Source organism: Rhinatrema bivittatum, chromosome 5, assembly GCF_901001135.1.
Source record: "Rhinatrema bivittatum chromosome 5, aRhiBiv1.1, whole genome shotgun sequence".
NCBI lineage: Eukaryota > Metazoa > Chordata > Amphibia > Gymnophiona > Rhinatrematidae > Rhinatrema > Rhinatrema bivittatum.
The window spans coordinates 310305477-310319420 of record NC_042619.1 but is presented as its reverse complement, the minus strand read 5'-3'; the positions used below and the strand labels follow the sequence as shown (position 1 = coordinate 310319420).

Genomic DNA, 13944 nt, shown 5'->3' with positions numbered 1-13944 from the left:
GGACTTTTGGCAAGTCTTGTGGGGGTCAGGAGGCCCCCCCAAGCTGGCCAAAAGTCCCTGGGGGTCCAGCGGGGGTCCGGGAGCGATCTCCTACGCTCCTGACGTCGGGGGACAAAAAACAAAATGGCGCCGGCGCTACCTTTGCCCTGTCATATGACAGGGCAAAGGTAGCGCCGGCGCCATTTCTACAACGCACCGGAGGCCCGAGAGTAAAAGATCACACCGGGATCCCCCCTCTGGACCCCAGGTAATTTAAGGCATTTTGGGGGGGTTCGGGAGGGTGGGGGATTTATTTTAAAGGGTCGGGGTGGGTTTTAGGGATGTTTTAGTGTGCCGGTTTTCCCGCCCTCCCCCGATTTACACGATATTTAAAAAAACAAAACTGCGACGATCCGATTCCCTCCCCCCCCCCCCCAGCCGAAATCGATCGTTAAGACGATCGATCACACGATTCACATCTCTAGCTTGGACAGCACCTGTGGCTCATGGCCTGAGCTTGGATTACCATAGGATTGATTGACAAAGACTGTACCTTGTCTTGTGCATTGATGTTTGCTCCACAGCCGATGAGATGCTCCACACAGTCGCAGTGTCCTGTTCGCACAGCGACATGCAGGGCCGTGCTCCACAGCTGCAAGGGAAGCACATTGACATCAGTGAGGCCGTACTGTTCCCTCTGCATGGCTGGTTTGCGACTGTGCCATTTATTGCTTAAAATTCAGAATGGGAAGTCATAAGGAGAGAGGCTCCAGTGGAGGGGAGCAGAACAAAAAACGGAAGGCATTTTTATGTGACCCTGGGCCGTGATCCTGTGACACGCTGGGCTGTAATGCTGTGCTTAGACGCCCTGCGCAGTGACATTATGATGCTATGCATACCGTGCTGTGCTGTGATTCAATGATGCTGTGTCACAGTGTTGTGATGCTGTGCTTGGATATACTGTGCAGCGATGCTGTGACGTTGTGCTGTGGGGGTGTGCAGTGATACACTGGGCGGTAACGTACTGATGCTGGGATACTGCGCCATGATGCTGTGACATACTGTACGTAAATCATCAAAGAGGGGAAAGTGTATGAATTTACTAAACCATAATTTCAATTTTGCCACAAGCATTCAAACCTTTTAAACAGTTTTCAGTGTTCCCATCAACATACGTACAAAAAAAAAAAATCACATTCTCAAACCATGTAAACAACCAACAATTCCCCTATCCTCACCCACTTTGCAAAAAAAAAAACTCAAACACCTCAATCTATAAAGAAAACCAAAAATAATAAAATCAATCATCCAAACCCTCTCCCTCACATATAAAGACAAATATTCATTTTCCCCCCATCTCTAACTCCCATCTATTAATCCTTTTATCCCCGCCCAGTCATTCATCCTTCCACTTCATTCCGTCCTCTCATTCCCTCTTAGAACAAGATCACAAGCCGGATTTCACAGGACCACTAGGACTAGTAGTCCTGTGCTAGGACCACTGTTATTTAATATTTTTACTAATGATCTAGAGGAAGTAATAAAGAGCAATATTGCTATTTCTACTAATGAAGAATTAGGTTAAATTATTGCTTTAAGAAAACTGCCTCATGTTGACTAGTAACTGGAATAAAAAGGCCTGAAGAGGGAAAAATGTAATTATCAGCCCAAGGCTGAGAACGGAGTGAGAATGCAGAGTGAATTCCTGATAAGAAAGGCGCCAAGTTACATGAAACAAAGGAAGTACTGAGTAAGCAGAATGTGTGATGTTTGAGAGGCACATGAAGGAAAATTACCAGCAAACGTAGGGAATGAGTGAGGGGAGGGGTAAGCATATGCGAGCCATGTATAACAGTATAAAAATCTAAGGCAAATTTAAAACTTTGAGTAAACTGACATTGCTCACGAAACAATATATTCTGTAAGATAGGCTCCTTTACTCCCATAAGGAAACACAATCTGATTTCCTTATAGATTCCTCTATCTTAACTTTGTATACATGCATGAAATAAACAGATACTGCCATTTCTTATTAGATCTCTAAGCTGCTTAATAAATGTTAATGTTTTGAAACTGAAAGTCTGTTTCATCACTGACTATCTCTGGGGAGGAAGCCAGGCAGGGTAAGTTTCAAGATTTTTAATATTCTTGGTAGCAGAGGATGGTTGAACTCCCTGAGTGCACAAGCCTCAGGTAATGATTCTTTGAACTCCCCGAGAGATCTGAACCTCGGGTAATGAACACTAATCACACAAACTCCATAATAGTAACATAGTAGATGATGGCAGGAAAAGGCCAACGGCCTGTCCAGTCCATCCAGTTTTCTTGTCCTCACTTCTAAAAGATCCATCCCAGTTGCTAGCTATAGAGTGTGACTGCCTGCAAAATCTCTCTCCTTATCCAGGACAGTCCTTTTTTGTCTTTTTCCTTTGCATCCATCGTGCTGGTGTCGCTGGTGACCTTGATACAGCATAACACTATCTTCACGGTGTCCCAGCGCCTCCATGTGTCGTACCAGCTGACTGATCGCTCTTGTCCTTTATATTGCAGTCTGCTAATGAGTAGGGATGTGCATTTGTTTTGAACGAATGCACAATCCGCAATATATAGGTCCCTATTCGTTGCATTCGTGGGTTCCCGAAACGTATGGTGAACCCCCACGAATGCAACGTATCATTAACAAATAAAACCCCCACCCTCCTGACCCCCCCAAGACTTGCCAAAAGTCCCTGGTGGTCCAGCGGGGGTCCTGGAGCGATCTCCTGCACTCGGGCCGTTGACTGCCGGTATTCAAAATGGCGCCGATAGCCTTTGCCCTTACTATGTCACAAGGGCTACCGGTGCTATTGGTCAGCCCCTGTCACATGGTAGGAGCACAAGATGGCACTGGCCCGAGTGCAGGAGAGTGCAATGGATGGCACCAGCCATCCATTGCTCTTACCATGTGACAGGGGCCGACGAATGGTACCGGTAGCCCCTGTGACATAGTAAGGGCAAAGGCTATCAGCGCCATTTTGAATACTGGCAGCCGACAGCCCGAGTGCAGGAGATCGCTCCAGGACCCCCGCTGGACCACGAGGGACTTTTGGCAAGTCTTGGGGGGGGGGGGGGGGGGGTCAGGAGGGTGGGGGGGTTGTAGTTAATTAAATTTAAAGGGTTGGGAAGGGGGGTTTTTTTGTTTTTCCAACTTTAATGGAAAACGAATACCGAATTCAACTAATAGACGAATCGGGTTTCCCCCCTATGAAAACAAATGCAACGTATTTGGGTCCCGACGAATTCGAATACCGAATTGGACGAATCCATCCCTTCTGCACATCCCTACTAATGAGTTCACAGTAGGGACATTTCTGGCAGTTGTCCTTGCCTCGCCCATCATCCAGAAAGGTTAGTTTTACTTCCATCTCCCTTCACATTCCAAAGCATTTCAGGAGGCGGTTGATGTAAGCTCCCCACATCCAGATCGTACCACCATCTCCAGAGCAGTCAAACGTTGCATCTAGAAGATGTGATCTCAGATAAATAAGTGCTTGGAAATACACAACAGGAACTCACCCATTTTACAGAAGGACATTCTTGTGTAGGCAGTCAGTTAGATGATATTTAATGTGGAAAGGTATGCAGTAATGTATGCAGAGCACAAGGTGCAACATACACTGCTACTTATCATTTCTATAGCACAGAAGCGCCAGCCCCCACTCTATGGAGCTTCCATCATCTTTCTCACTTGGTTTACATTTTTTTTGTTTGTTTGTTTCAAAATGTTGATGCAGCTGTAGAGAGAGTTTTCTTCTTCACTATGAAGTTTTTAAGATTTGGATCACAGGGCCTTATTTTGATTACAGCTAAAAAGGTGAGTTTTTAGGATGAATCTGAATAGTGCTGTAGAGGGAGCATGACGCGCTGGTTTGGAAAGCCTGTTCCAGGCATAAGGTGCAGCAAGCTGGAAAGCGCGGAGCTGATGGAAGGGGAAGGGCCCAATGAATGGAGCAGGGGTGCAGGGAGAGATCAGGAATACGCGAGAAGAGATAATGAGCCGTAGCATGAAGGAACTTTAGAGTTCAAGCTTGTGCTCATCCACATGTGAAAATGGATGGGAAGCTAATGGTCAGTGCATTGTGACATTGGAAGGTGATAAGTCATGCAGCTGAATATTCAATAGCCTGTAGTGGAGAGACCTGTGAGGAGCAATGTTGTTAAGGTCTAAGCAGGAGCTGATGAGAGAGTGGATAAGGGTTTTAGTAATTTGTTCAGAAAGGGAGGGACAAAATTTGGTGATGTTACAGAGAAAGAAATAACACATTTTAGTCGGGTTTTGGATGTATACGGAGAAGGAGAGGGAGGAATCAACGATGACCCCCAAGATTATGTGTTGAGGGGACAGGAAGGATGATATCCACAGAAAGGGTAGTGGTAGATTTGGTTTTAATTACTCACCTTCCCAAACCTCTGCTCAAGGCAATTACAATTCGGATGCAATAGATAGGTTCTTGCCCCAGAGTGCTTACAATCTAAGTTGATATCTGAGGCAAAGGAGGGCAAAGTGATTTACCCAAGGTCAGGAGACGGGTCAGAGGCAGAAGTGAGATCTGAGCCCTGACCTCATTGGTTCTCAGTTTGCTGGGTTGGGGAAGGGGGTAAATGGGGGCATTGCTTCCTAACACTAACCAGGGGAAAGTCCCGGGTATATTAGTTAATAACAAACTGGGAGTACTGTTATTAAGTTCTTGGGCTACAAATTTAGCATTATTTTAGGGGATGCTAATGATGCACAGATAACATCACACCTACTATTTATGATTTGAAGCTTTATGGCTCCTGTGATCATCACTTAGTATAATAACTCCAACAAGTAAAAAGCTTCTCAGATGACATCAGGATGACATATGGCCTGAACACATGTGTTTAGATGACTTTCCTGAGAAGAAAAACTAAGCAAAACTGAAAACGTCTCTCTGACTGAAAACTTATATAAGGGAACTTGAGCTGGCAAGTGTATATAAATATCTAGGAGTCAATGAAGGGGCACAATCCAACACAAATCACTAAGAGAAAAGATCAGCATAGTGTACTACAGGAGACTGAAACTAATACTGAAAAGTGCTTTAACAGCAAGGAATAAGATACAAGCCATCAATCAACTTGCAATCCCTCAACTTTCATATAATTTTGGAATCATAGTCTGACCCCAGGAATATCTCAACCAATTGAATATAAGAACAAGAAAACTCCTACATAACCACCAACTGATCTATAAGAACCAGTATATGCTAAAACTGTACATCCCAAGAGCTGAAGTAGGACTTTGTCTTATAGAAATAGATTATACATACAGAGCAAGCACCATAGGCCTCTAGATATACTTATCAGCATCAACAGACACAAATGCTACAGTATCACAATCTATCTCCATCCTTAAACTTGGACAAGCAATCCATAGAAGGAACGAGCGAGTATTCACCAGCATATATGAAGAAAGAAGCAACAGAATTTGCTAAAGATAAGCTCAACCAGCAAACAAGTTAAAATAAGTGGCAAAAGCAAAAATACAGTGGGAAATATAAAACGTTACTTCAATTACCACATGAAGATCAAAACTTGACACAGGGATGACTAAAGAGAAGAGAACTTCAACCTAAAGATGAGAGATTAATCATTGCAACACAGAACTACAGAGAAGATGCTTCAAGCACAAAACGGGAAAACAGGCAAATGCAGATTCTGTAGCACATCTTGTTGCCAGGTGTGATATGCTGAAGTCAGAAAGCACAATATTAATAAGTTTTTACTTATATTCCACCTTTTGTGACATTTCAAAGCAAATTTCATTCAGGTTCTGTAGTTATTTCCTCATCTCCAGGAGGCTCACAATCTAAAGGGTACATTTACTAAGCCATGATAAGTGATTAACACACAAAAACAGCGTTTATTGAGCCATAATCACAAATCACAGCAATATTGTGTGATACTTTATTAAAAATCCACCCCTATTGAAATAAGCTGCTTTGCATGCATAAAATTTACTAATGTAGGCAAAGTAGCTAATGCATAGGTAATCCTATAGAACTAAAATAATGCAGCTGGCTGAAGCCATGTTGTTTCCCAAATTGCACCAACTGAGGAACTGTAGCTAACTGTTCCCTGGAGCATCAAAATGTTAACGCACATCCCTATGCTCTGGGTGCTTTATATAGGGCATCAAGACGTGCCCTTTATATAGGGCACGTCTTGATGCCCTATATAAAGGGGCAAAGCCCCACCAGGATTGCTATTTAAAGGAGAAAAGGGCAGTTGGTGCTATTTTGGAAAATGTTGTTGACCAGCCCGGGGCCTAGGGGTGCTCTGAGCCACCTTTGGACCATCAGAGTACCTTTCTAAGGTAAGGGAGGATCAGGGGGGGGGGCAGAGGGAGTGGTCTGTCGGAGGAGGGTGGGGGCCACTAGACTACCAAGGAATTTATTCTGTATAAGGAGGGACATCCAGTGGGGGGAGAGGGCTGCTACTGGGGAGGCTGGGAGAGGCGTTTGAATTGGAGTGGGGGCTATTTGGCTCAATTTAGTGAAAAGGGGAAGGGTATTGAAAGGAGGGGGTATTGCCATATGAAAATATTTCTATGTTTAAATTTTTTTTTTTATTTCTTTTGAGCTGCCTTGACAGGCAATGGGTGTCTGAACTCTAGCAAAAATCTTTATTTGTGACAAGAAACAGAAAGGCAGCTCTGCTATTCTTCACAGTTCAACAAACAATTGTAGTAATACAGTTCAGCAGTATTCTCTTTCTCTAGGCTTCCTTTTCTCCCCTAGGTCTCCTGTTCCTTCAGGGTGTGCGCTGCCTTCCCCCACTCCCAGGTTTTCTGCTGCCTTTCACTGAGGGCCTTTATGACTCGCTACATGCTAGCCTACTGGCTCTGGTACCACAAAAGCTTGCTGAAGAGCTCTGCCTTGTTCTGGAGCACTCAAACATAACTTTCTTTCTCCTTGCAGGAAAATAAAACAAAACCTGCCTGTTCGGCTCTGATTCACTATAGATATAAATCCCTCACTCCAGACGAAGCTATCCTTTTTAGTCTGCTGTAAAATTAAACTTTCAGTTGCTGCTGCAGCAAGGCCCAATAAAGGATAAAGTAAAGAAAGGCGAAAAAATAATTACCATCCCTTTTTTTCATTTTGGCGAGGTTTCTCTGTGTGTGCAAGGCTTAGAACAGAAATGCCTGAACTGACACCATATGTGGCATTGTGAGTAGACTTGGGGTAGCCAGAGAACAGACTCAGGCTGGACTCTGGCAAAAATCTTTCATAAATGTCTTTATTTGTGTCAAGAAACAAACAAAAGCAGCTCTGCTATTCTTTGCAGTCAAAAAGAACAATTGTAGTAATAGAACTTATAGTTCAGCAGTATTATCTTTCTATAGGCTTCCTTCTCTCCCCTGGTCCTCCTGTTCCCGTCTGGGCCTGGCTAGTTATATTCCTTTCCCAGGGACCTCTGCTCAAGACCAGGATTTCCTGCTGTATTAGGTTTAAGGTAGACTGGGCCAGTTCTCTGGTGCTGGTCTTTTAAGGTGTCTAGAGTTTTCTTATGTATATCCTTTCACAAGACCTACTAATAACAATTTGTAAACTATCATTAAAATCAGCTATGGTACCTGAAGATTGGAGGATGTCCAACGTAATGCCAGTTTTTTGTTTTTTTTTTTAAAAGGGCTCCAGGGTGATCCAGGAAACTACAGACCGGTGAACCTAACATCAGTGCCAGACAAAATAATTGAAACTATTATAATGAACACAATTACTGTTTAATGAGACAAAGCCAACATGAAGTTAGCTAAGGGAAGTCTTGTCTCACCAATCTGCTACATTTTTTTGTGAAGGCATGAATAAACATGTGGACAAAGGCGAGCCAGTTGATATAACGTATCTGGATTTTCAAAAAGTGTGTTTGATAAAGTACCGAATGAGAGATTCTTGAGGAATTTAAAAAGTCATGGCACAGGAGGCAATATTCTTTTGTGGACGGAGAACTGGTTAAAAAATAGAAAAATAGAGAGTAGGGCTACATGGTCAATTTTCACAATGGAGAAACATGAATAGTAGAGTGCCTCAGGAATCTATATTGGGACCACTGCTTTTTAACATATTTACAAATGAACTAGAAATGGGAACAAGTGAGGTGATCACATTTGCTGATGATATAAAATTATTCAAAGTTATTAAAATCACAAGAAGATTATGAGAAATTGCAAAAGGAGCTTGGGAGACTGGGTGACCAGGCATCCAAATGGCAGATGACATTTAATGTGGAAAAATGCAAAGTGATGCACATAGGGAAGCGCAACCCAAATTATAGCTACGCAATGCAAGGTTCAACATTGGGAGTCACCATGCAGGAAAAAGGATCTATGCATAATCGTGGAGAATATGTTGACATTCTCTGCTCAGTGTGCGGATGAGAAAGCAAATAGAATGCTAGGAATTTTTAGGGAAGGAATGGAGAATAGAACAGAGAATATCCTAATGCCTCTGTGTGGCTCCATGGTGCGGCATCATCCCGAGTATTGTCTGCCGTTCTGGTCACCACATCTCAAGAAAGATATAGTACAATTTAAAAAGGTACAGAGAAATGTCACCAAAATGATAAAGGGGATGGAACAATTCCCGTATGAGGAAAGGCTAAAGAGGTTAGGGCTCTTCAGCTTGGAGGAGAGAGGGCTGAGGGGGGGATATGATTGAGGTCTATAAAATCATGAGTGGAGTGGAATAGGTAAATGCGAATTGGTTGTTTATTCTTTCAAAAAGTACATAGTCTAGGGGACATGCAATGAAGTTACTAGGTAATACATTTAAAACAAATAGGAGAAAATAGTTTTTTTATTCATTGCATAATTAAGCTCTAGAATTCTTTGCTGGAGGTGGTGGTAAAACCTGTTAGTGTAGTTGGGTTTAAAAAAAGGTTTGGACAAGTTCTTGGAAGAAAAGTCCATTAAATAATTATTAAGGTGGACTTGGGGAAATTCTGGTTTATCCCTGGGACAAGCACCATAGAATTTATTAATCTTTTGGGATCCTGGCAGTGACCTAGATTGGCAACTGTTGGAAGCAGGATACTGGGCTTGATGGTCCTTTGATCTGACCCAGTATGGAAAATATTATGTTCTTGTATATCACTTCAAGATTTCCCCCCCCCCTCTCTCATTTCAGTGCTCCCTTCCTTATCGCCCACTCCTCCAATCTTATCTGTCTGCCTCCTCTCTTTCTGCCCCTCTCTCTTCCACCTCACAACCCCTCTAAGGTAGGTACATACTCAGAGTAGGATAGGATACTGCCCCCACCTCCCCACTCTCACCTTGTCTTTCCGGTAGATTTTTGCTCCCCTGCTCAGCAGCAGCTTGATGATCTCCAGCTGCCCCCCACGGCAGGCCCAGTGCAGTGGTGTCCCTCCCAGCTGTGAAAAACACAAGCATAAGAAATTAGATGTTGCAGCAGTGTGTCAGGTACAGCATGACCCAGCCTCACCCATCTAGATTACACACTGAGGGGGAGGGGGGCATTATCTCAGTAATACCCTGACCCCAGCCTCTGATTATACACCAAGGGAGGCTTCATCCATTTAATTTAGACACCGAGGTTAGGGGAAGAGGATGGTCTCAGGAGTACCCTGACTCAAGCCTCACCCATGCCGATTACTCACCAAGAGATAGGGTTGTGGGGGAAGGTTTCTCGCAGCATTACCCTTGACGCCATCAACGTTGCAGGAGCAGGTTTCAGCCATTTCCTAACCTGCTCCACATGTAATGCTGACGGAGTCAATGTAATACTCCGACCCCAGCCTCACCCATTCAGATTAAACACCAAGGCAGCGTGGAAAGAGGGCAGATCTCTCAGTAACCAGGGGCCCCTAAGCCTCACTCACCATGTCCCTCGACTCCAGTGTTGCTCCTGCGTCCAACAAATTCTCAACTATTTGTTGGTTACCTCTCAGACAAGCACGGTGCAGGGCAGTACACAGAAACTGCAAAAAGGAATCACACGTTATCTATGCAGGACACTGCTCTGTCTCCCCCACCCGTGTCCCCACCAAAACACACACTACGGAGACAGTGACAGAGCAGCGCTGTGCACACGCACTGCAGAGACCTGAGCCATATCTCTGCAGGACCCCCCTCTCAGTAACATAGTAACGATGGCAGAAAAAGACCAAATGGTCCATCCAGCCTGCCCAGCAAGCTTCCCACAGCAGTAACCGCCGCTCCGTGCAGGTTGCCCCCTTGCTGAGGTAGGCACAGTACAGTACGTGGAGCTGCACATTGCAGGATCAGAACATCCCCACCTCGCTGATGCTTCTGCGTGATCTGGACTGGCAGAGTCAGATGCTGAACTCGATGGATCATAGGTCTAATCTAGGGAGGTGCTTGGGCAAATTTTAATACATTTCCTGTTTCGTTTCAATTTTTTTTTTTAAAGCAAAACAAAAGTAAGTTTGTTTTTCTTTCATGTTGTTTCAAGAAGCCAGTAGCTCTGGCATACCCCCTGCCCTTCCAAATAAACACTGCTGGTGCCATTTTGTTGTACAGGTCAACCTCTGCATAATAAAATAGTGGCAGTCTCAAGGCTGGCTGGCTGGCACCATTTTTAAGAAGGGACCCAACCCAGTGAGGCAGAAATACCTGGGGATCGCTCCTTCTCCATTTGGATTTCTAAATTTTTATGGCACTGGCAATGGTTGTTTTTTTTTTGGTAGCGAAGGGGAGATCTTGAGTTGTGCAGCTTTTTTTTTTTGTTCTATTTTATTTTACTTTCCATTTTCTCTATTTCTTTTTAAACAAACAAAACAAATTAAACCACATACAAAAGTAAAAGCAACAACAACAAAAAAAAAAGCAATACAAAATGAAAACTATGTCTATGCACACCCCTAATCTGCCCCAGCATGTTTTTATGCAAGGTTCCAGTCCCTCCCTGAAGGGTGCATGAGACCAGGGATAGCAGGGGGTTTCTCTCCTCCTCCCCTGAGTATGATAGTCCCCTTCTTGGTGGGATGTGTGAGATCAGGCACGACACAGGCCTCCCCCTTTCCCTGATGGTGCCTGAGATTCAGTGCAGCTGCTGGTTTCCCCTCTTCCCCAAAGGTGTACGTCTTACCTGATCATGTACATTTGGGTTCCCCCCGTCAGACAGGTACTTGTCTACCAGCAGGACTCTACCCTCCAGCGCAGACTTCAGGAACTCTGGCACATCCACGGGTTCTGTCTGCAGGAAATAGCAATAGATCCCAGAGTGAGAAAGACCCCAGGCTGAGAGTGCACAGAGAACAGGAAAAGCGCTATAGTTCCACCGCAGACCCCCATGGTAATGGGAGCTCTGCCACCCACTCCCCAGCCCATACTGAGCCCAGAGTGCACAAAGGACAGAAATCAGGGCTGTAATCCCAGCGGAGCGAAACACTCCCACCCCACGCTGTGCTGAAAGTACATTTGCCAGGGGAGTGCCAGTCACTCACTGCCTCCTGGGGAGGAACTGCATCTTGGGGCTGGGATTTCGGCTATGGGGGAAGAGACTTTGATGCCGTCTGTTTCCTGGGTTTCAGTCTCCTAGGGCTCAGCTTTGTTTGTTTTATTTATTCATATTTCTAATTTCTAAATTGCTTTTCCATGAAACATGCTAAAAGTGGTTTTGGCACTCACTGTCTTCTGGGGAAAGGCTTTCAGAAGGATTTGGATACTCACAGTCTCCTGGGGCTCAGGTTTTGAAGGGACAGGCTCCTTCTTTGCTATTCTTGGTTTCTTCTCTCTCCTTCCACGAACGATGCTTTGCAGATCCTCCAAATTTTCCAGACGGATCCGTGAGTTATTGAAGGTCTCAATCTAACAAAGAGGTATACGTATGTAGACAAGGAACCGAGACGAACCACAATGTCTGTCTATGATTTCTGGGTTTTTCCCCAGCACCACCTCCCGACACCTCCAAGTTTTACCTTAGTGATTCTTCCCTGCACCCCGATTCCAACCCCAGGGTTTCCTCCCTGTACTCTGACTCCTTTCCCCAAGCCCCAGCTCCTACCTCAGCCCTTCCTCTCTACCTGGGCACCCACACCCAATACTCCCAAGCTCTACTCCAGTGAATACTCCTGCCTCCCTGGCTCTAACCCCAACTCCTTCCTGCCAAGACCTGCCTTGCTGATTAATTCTCCATTCCCAGCTCCATGTCCTGATCCACCCCACCTCCTATCCAAGCCTCTCCTCCCACACCCTCAGATTTCCATGTCAGAAGTGAACCAAGCCAAAGAGGCTGGTTCACTTCTGACCAGTCCCCACTGCATGCATGGAAAAGCAGTCCTACATTTCTTAGATAAATCAAAACTACAACTCTGCTTGCAATAAGGCAAAATCAGAACTGCTCAGCCTCTTCAGGTGGACCTGGGGTGAGGCAGTCTCCCTACAACACCCCCCACTCCTGCCCCAGCACATCCTCCCTACCTCCGGACTTTTACCCTAGCACAAAAAACCCAATATAGAAACTATTTCTGAGAGAGACCCTTCTATATATCAAATTCACAGTCTCTCTTAGAGGTGACCTTATACATTACCCACAATCCCTCACAGTCAGCTAACAATCACCTTCTTCCTCTTCTCATCTTCTGCCTTCTGCTTTTCTTGTTTGATGATTTCTTTGATTCCCAGAATGCCTTGTTTCTGCCATCTGACCTCTGGCATGAGATCTCCAGCCAACACTCCGCACCCTCTCACTTTCTCTTCGCTCCTCTCACTGCTCACCTACGTAGAGAGGGAACAAGTATGCTGAGCAACAAGTATCACCCCCCTCACAAAGTGTCAGGAGAAACTATGCTCATGGAGACCGATTACAATGATCACAGCACACCCCTCACCCAACATCCTTCACTCGGTCACGTCTCTGCTAAGAGAGGCCACACACCAGTAACTCATCTGCGTCGCTACTGGTAAAGACCCTACACCCATCAATAGTCAGAATCATTATTGAGAAAGATTCCCCACCCCTCACTCGTCCATGTCACTGCTGCGAGAGATTCGAGAGAGACCCCACCCCTCTCATTCATCTTCTTATTTCTCTGGCCCTTCCAGCCTCTCCTATCTCTGCTTCATCCTCAGCCTCTCCTGCTCCTCTTTCATTCCATCCTCTTCGTTGTGCCTTTCCTGCCTGCCGGCCCATGCAGTCCTCTTCCAACCCTTCAGGGGCAGGGCTCACATTCCCATTCACAACCAGCAGAGCAGGGGAAAGAAACAAGGATGCGAGAAACATCAGGAAACAGGAAAGAGATGATGAGAGTGAGATGAGGCAATTTAGGAAGAGAGCTAGGCGAGAATGAGCTTGAGAAGGGCAAGACAGAAGGGTAGATGAAGGGGGTAGGCCGCAAAGGGCGAAAGACAGAGGGAAGTGGATGGGTGGGAAAGTAGGTGCAATGAAAAAATGAAAGATAGGATGGGAAGTTGGAGGAACTGGTTAAGAAAATGTGACACTCGTGGCTAAGCACCTAGAACTCACAGATTACATCCCAGTGTCATATAGGCATGGAATTATCCACAGCTGCCATAACTGTCTCAAAGTAGAATTACCAGCCTGTAGTTCACCGCTTGCACAGTCATGGGACCATGGAATTATTGCCCTTTAATTTGCAGCTCTCGTAGTTGGTAAGTGGAGCTAGAATCAGCAAACCTGGGTTGGCCCGGAGGGAAATGGGTTAGTTTCTCGAAACTACATCCCTCCTGGGTCAGCCAGGGCTAGGGATGCTGCGGGGGCAGCTTTCATAGCCCTGAGAGTGAGAGAGGGAGTCACTAGGTGTACAATGGTGACCCCTAGTGGCAGAATTTAGGTCTCATGATTGGGGGGGGGGGGGGGGGGGTTCCAGAAGGAGCCCTGGGGGCATGGTCCACTACCAAGGCCTATCATCATAATGCTTTAATGACTGCACTAAAGCAAGTAGGGATGGGGTATA

General features: G+C 45.3%; 1 protein-coding gene across 2 annotated transcripts in view; it reads right to left on the bottom strand.

The window, feature by feature from the left end:
• The window catches only part of ANKRD23 (ankyrin repeat domain 23), a 46283-nt gene that overhangs the window by 14883 nt on the left and 17456 nt on the right, over positions 1-13944 (bottom strand). Inside the window, exons 1-7 of one of the 2 annotated variants that reach the window (XM_029604304.1) lie at positions 13565-13609; positions 12590-12745; positions 11699-11836; positions 11115-11222; positions 9886-9984; positions 9319-9417; positions 533-631 (exon numbers count right to left, since the gene is read on the bottom strand). In XM_029604304.1, coding sequence (XP_029460164.1) covers positions 533-631; positions 9319-9417; positions 9886-9984; positions 11115-11222; positions 11699-11836; positions 12590-12745; positions 13565-13594 — 729 coding nt within the window. In that variant the 5' untranslated portion in view covers positions 13595-13609. Of the gene's footprint in view, positions 1-532; positions 632-9318; positions 9418-9885; positions 9985-11114; positions 11223-11698; positions 11837-12589; positions 12746-13564; positions 13610-13944 lie in introns of those variants that run through there. The other variant, XM_029604305.1, reaches the window with a different exon arrangement.